At 33.5% G+C, this 5,838-nt stretch overlaps 1 protein-coding gene across 2 annotated transcripts; it reads right to left on the reverse strand.

Annotated features, from left to right (window-relative positions):
* Positions 1-509: 509 nt before the first annotated feature.
* LOC145115970 (dyggve-melchior-clausen syndrome protein) lies at positions 510-5,630 on the reverse strand. Of its 2 annotated transcripts, none has more exons than XM_079052328.1 (18): positions 5,232-5,629; positions 4,302-4,541; positions 4,152-4,215; positions 3,936-4,065; positions 3,591-3,732; positions 3,247-3,489; positions 3,084-3,168; positions 2,900-3,002; positions 2,683-2,808; positions 2,451-2,564; positions 2,120-2,238; positions 1,942-2,029; positions 1,547-1,639; positions 1,378-1,467; positions 1,130-1,249; positions 964-1,055; positions 798-855; positions 510-715 (listed from the first exon to the last, which is right to left on the reverse strand). In XM_079052328.1, the coding sequence occupies exons 1-18, from the start codon at positions 5,419-5,421 to the stop codon at positions 635-637; spliced, it is 2,178 nt and encodes a 725-aa protein (XP_078908454.1). In that variant the 5' UTR covers positions 5,422-5,629; the 3' UTR covers positions 510-634. The 2 variants fall into 2 exon arrangements, with proteins under 2 accessions (XP_078908454.1, XP_078908455.1); XM_079052329.1 differs by having other exon boundaries at positions 630-728; positions 5,232-5,630.
* Between the last annotated feature and the right edge of the window lie 208 nt (positions 5,631-5,838).

Here is a 5,838-nt window from a genome sequence, read left to right on the forward strand (position 1 = left end):
GGGGAAGATGAGGAGACTACAAGCTCTTCATCAACAATATCTGATGACATAATGGTGAATAAAACCCCTTTTCAGATTGATGGGTTTTTTTTGCAATTTTACCGATTCAAGGTTTTTTTGCAAATTGGGGAAGAGATAAGGATGCCAATGAGAGAGAGAGAGAGAGAGAGAGAGAGAGAGAGAGAGAGAGCATTGGGGTTGGGTGGTCCCTTTTTTCTTTTTCTTTTTTTTCATTTTTCTTTTATTTTTAAATTAACAAAAAAAAAGGAAATTAAAAGGATAAAAATGTCATTTCAAGTTTACCAGGGACTAAAAACAGGGAAAAACTTTGATTTTGGACTATGCAAGTGCAAAGACAAGCATCATTAATATCTCACCCAGCAGCTAACAAAATGAAATGAAGCTTACACAGTTTTTGATCAATAAAAAATAATAGAATAAGCAAACACCTCAATCAATAATGGTTTTGGCTAAAACAATTAACTACTCCTATCATATCGATAATATGGTTGTCAAAACTCAAAACTTTGTGTTGGAAATAGAAAATCACAATGTGTATACATTCTTTTATTTATTTATTTATGTGTTGTTTATTTTTCTCTATGCATATATGTACATAAAAGGATGTGTTGTGTTAAACAGACGACTCCACAGCCTCCTTCACATTTAACAGCATCTGTTCTTCTGTATTCCCATCCACAGCTCCATAACTAACCTGCATTTCATTTCTTTATTTATTTTTTAACCACCAAATCAAACCAATCCAATTGCATTTTCAATAAATCAATAAAACAAACCTCAACAGGCAGCTCAACCGGGAATAAGTTTATGCTACTGGGATTAAACCTGAAACCACTGCACATGTAACAAACTCGACTTTAAAAAAGTAGAATAAATAAAGTGCAAATTATGTATTTTTATTAATTTAGTGAATTAAAAAAAAATGGATATTTATAGATATACCTGCGAGAGATTAGCAACTGCCAGACGTATGGAATGAAGAATTCTTCTGGGTGGCTTTCTTGTTCATATGTGAAGCGTAATTGGGTGAACATCTGAATTTACAACATAACATTGTTAACTCAAGAAAAAAAAAAAAAAAAAAAAAAGGTAGGATTTTTATTATTACCTTCATCCCATCTCCTCGCCAAAATCTGCAGTTTGTGTTGATTACTTGAAGCACCTTCTCAACTGACCATTCACCATCCAACTTTTGTGCATCCATTCGGCTATTGAAGAAGTCCAACACCTACCAACCATCATCAATTCAATGATTTTTTATCAATAATATATATATATATATATATATATATATATATATATATTATTATTTACTATGATTAAAGTAACATCTTGAATCGTATTTTTGGTGCATACAGAAAAAATGTTCTCCAGCAACTCATTGAAGCGCGGATGATTCCGGAAAGGTTGAAAAACCTCCTGCCTGTGCATAATTGCATAAATCACCTGCCAAATTTATTACAAAGTCAAGGACAAGAAGAATCTCAAAGGGCATTTACGTCTTTTTGGGCAATACTGTTTGTACCTCTGGGTTCCTTGGAAGTGCGTAAGTCAGGATTGCATTCAGTATCTCCAACACAATCCTCAAGAAGTCCGTATAGATATGCAATTCTGCTGACTGGTGAATAAAGATAAAAAACTTAAATGCAACAAATAACAACCTACTTTCAGTTTTTTTTTTATCTATTATAGCTCTAATTACAGAATTGTACTTTGAAAAATCTCACCCATTTATTTTATAGCAATGTCATTCAAACACATAACACAGCAATTTTCACTGCTATAATTGAGCATCTTTTTCAAAGTACAATGCTTTACAAGAAAAGCTTTTCAAAGGTATAATGCTTTTAATAGAATGAAATAAAAGTAGTATGCTATGCCTATAATTAACAATTTAACCATGTAGTTCAGATTAAATACCGTATCTTCAGGAAGTTTATCATCATCTTTGAGTTCACCATCATTTATCTGCATTTTATCGTTCTTTAGCTCTGCTAATTTTGCATATCTGTATATTATTCCCATGAAAAATAGTGATTACAAAATAAAAATAAAAAAAATCAAAGTACAATGCTATAATTCGGAAGATGCTGCTTACTTGCGTGACAACATATCAAAAAGGCTAACAAGGCGTTGTGATGCATATGAACTTAATCGATGCACATGAGGCGCCATGTTAGCTAAAGCTGCAAGGCAATTTGTATGTAGATAAACATCCTGTTCCAATTTATAAAAAAGTTACTTCAAATATAATCAATATAAAGTATAAACACACACGTATACATGCACCTATATCTATATTATTGCATCTATACCAACATTATGTAACACATGATAATTATTATAAGTGCAATTAGATTCTGTTATATATATATATATATATATATATATATATATATATATATATATATATATATATATTGTCTTACCCGCATCTTAGACATGTTATACTTCACTGTCCTAATTAGAATGATGACCATAAGAGAACCAAGAGATGTTTGATGAAGAAGCCTCTCTTGATACCATGGAACAGAAGGCAGAATCTAAAAACAAAGTGTCAATATATATATATTAGGATAATTGCCTCAATTAACAAGATTATGACTACACTAAAGTAAATAAAAAACCATATTATATCTGATAAAAGTAAAACAAATTTACCAGCTTATGGATGCTAGCATTAAAAGAAGCGTCTTGACTGAGTATAAGCAGAATAATCAGCACCATGTAGATTTGATTTGATGTTCTCCTTGAAGCATCATAGAGTGTCTCCAACAAAGGCATTAACTGGTCATTTTAATTGAAAAAGGAATCTCAGACAAGATAGACAACAAACAAGACTAAATGTATTTTGCTTTTTGTAATAATAGATTCATACCAATGTATCAATATCAGTTCGCACCAACACATATTCCAAAAAGTCTGAATTCCCATGAACCAAACCATACAGAAGCAAAACAGCAGTTTCATCAGCCAAACACCTGCAAAGATCAATCACTTATATAAATAATATGTAAAACACAATAGCTATAATAAAATTTTGAAGTGAAATGAGGTCTTACATGCCAAGTGTATCAAAGAGAGAAGCAAAAGCCAATCTGACAAGTGGACCACTGTGTGCATTTCCCTCAATATCCACTCTATCAACTGCAATGGAGTGGTGATAGACTATGTCAGTTACTTGAAAATAAAAAGGGAACATTGTACTTTCAATATATTTCTTACACTCAACATCCTTAACATTTTCCAGGGCTTTGCAATACGGGTTTTCAGCAAAATATGTTTCATCTTTCAGAAGAGATTCAGAAGTGACACTGGCATTGATGTTCTTAACAGATTCCACAAGAATACATTTACGATAATGAATGAGTATAAGTAGTATATTGATACTGCTGTCTGCTAGTTGACTTCTTGAAGCTTCCACACTTGAATTCACAAAGTAACTAAGTGGTAATAGCACTATATTTGCTGCAAATAAGGTATAAAGAACATTCTTTTAGACATACAAGATATATGTACATTGGGAGAAAAAAAAGATTATTAGTCTTTGGAAGATTATATATTATTACCAGCTGCTGAACCAACTCTTTTCAGAACACCAAGCTGATTTTCTTCAGACAATAAGGTATAAGATGAACTACTTTTGGATCGAGGGCGTGTGATGTAATTAAGTAGCAGTTTGTGAACAACCAAACCTACTAGAGAACTATCCTGCAAATATGGTGATAAGAGAAAAGAAAGGATTAGCATTCTTATATGGAGGAAATTCAGTTCCATATGAATCCTTCAAATTCCATGTTTGAAGGATTTCACTGTATATAGGGTAGGGTGGAAGGATTTTAATTCCATTCTTTCTTTTTTTATTGATAGACCAAAATACCCTCATTATATATATTGACATTGTTAGTGGTTACCTCACTCATTGCTGCATCAATGAAAGGGTGAACATCATTTGGTCCGGGTGATGGACCAGAAAGAAGCTGTGTAGACATGGCAATGAGCATGAAGTTCAGCAGTTCATGATGTAGGAGATACGTCTTGGGACTTCCAAAAAACAAGAGTATTTATATATAAACAATTAGAAAAAGCAATTTATATAATGAATATAATAATAATAATCAGAAGTATACCTTATTTCGACTCTGCCGATATAGCTAAGCACAGCATGCATAACCATACTTATAATGCTCTCATCTGCAATCAACAACAGAATACATAAATGTTGAAAATACAAATTAATTGTTATATTTATGTAAGACACTTCAAATCAGATGAATTACCTTTACGGATATTGCTTTGTACTGTTTCACTCTCATCTAGGGACAAATACAAATCTTCAAGGTTCTCACTTGTCGAATTCTCAATTGAATACTTAAGAAATACAGAGGATATGTAAGATGCATTTACAGCTTTCATTGAAGCCACAGATAGGACACCAGGGTTAGAAAGTGACTCTTGTAAACACCAGGTTAAGTGGATTAACATCTTTGCGAGGTGCCTTGTAGAACCATTGTTCCGTGCTGTGAAATAGAACAAATCAATATCCAAAATAAGACCCTAGCGAATGCAATCTATATGTAGTCCACAAAATCAAGTTTAGCTTAGATTTCAGTAAGAAAAAACTAAACTAATCACTTATAATACATCTCAATGGATAAAGTTAAGACTACTAATTAAATAGGAGCTCAGAAATTGAAATGAACATAGCAGCAAGATAATGCAATCTCTAACACACAAACATTAGGGTCCAGTCCTGCATACTGTGCCAGCAATTTGAAAAGGATGAGGGTTAGAATTCCAGCAAAGACCTCTTATAATATTGCAGAAAACTTATGAGAACCATATAGGTGTTATCAGTTATCACTCTGGGCAGAAGCACGAATTACTCATTATGGTATAACAGAAAAATCAGAAGCAAACCAAATAGTAACTACCCTTTGTCAAAGGTTTTGTAAGGAAGGTGGCTTGACAGATTATCAAGAGAATGAATGTAAAACGAACCAGTTTTTACGCCTAATTTAAACATGAAATGAAAAAAAATCTTAGGAATTCCCCTATTTGAGGTAGCATTTGGAGGGATAGTTCTCCAGATCATACCGGATCCCCTCCGCGCCATCAGCTTAAAAGCTCACAAGTATAGAACAACTATTCATCTAAACCCCTGACAGAGAAGTACATTATATTGAGGGAAACAGAACGCTACAACTAACCGAATTCCTGGCAAGCTTGTTCAACACGATTAGCCGGCCAATGGAGATCAAAAGGGAGCTCCAGTAATTTCTGCCAGTAATCAGAAACGAGCGGAAACGTTTTATCACCAACAAATGTTCCGATTAAATACTCCGCCGTGTCCTGCGACAACTCGCCGCCCCACCGCGGTGTTGAAGGCACGGCCCCCATCTAGTTTGAATTTTCGCAACCAAGGGACCTCCAAAATATGGCGTAGATCAGTTTGATGGATCTAAGTTGAATACTGGAGTAGAAAACGTAAATGGCAATAGTCTAACGACCTGCAATTTCGGGAGGCGTAGATCTTGAGACGGTGGTGGTCGTCGGTGGGAGACTCGGCTGAGATATCTTCAAATCTTCAAATAACAATAATAATAATAATAATATAAATAGTAATTGCTAGTAAAGTAGCCAAACGCCAAAAAGGAAAAAATCTGTTGGCGAAATTACAAGCAAACCAAATAAGAATTGCCTAATTAAGTTAAACTTGTAATTTTATTACACCAAAACGAATTTTTTTAAACAACTATCAAGTAGTTGGCTAGAAATTACAACTTATAACACAACAATAGAGTACCTCTCAACTAA

The sequence above is a fragment of the Lactuca virosa genome, chromosome 5 (assembly GCF_052849685.1).
Source record: "Lactuca virosa cultivar CGN04683 chromosome 5, Lactuca_virosa_CGN04683_v6, whole genome shotgun sequence".
NCBI lineage: Eukaryota > Viridiplantae > Streptophyta > Magnoliopsida > Asterales > Asteraceae > Lactuca > Lactuca virosa.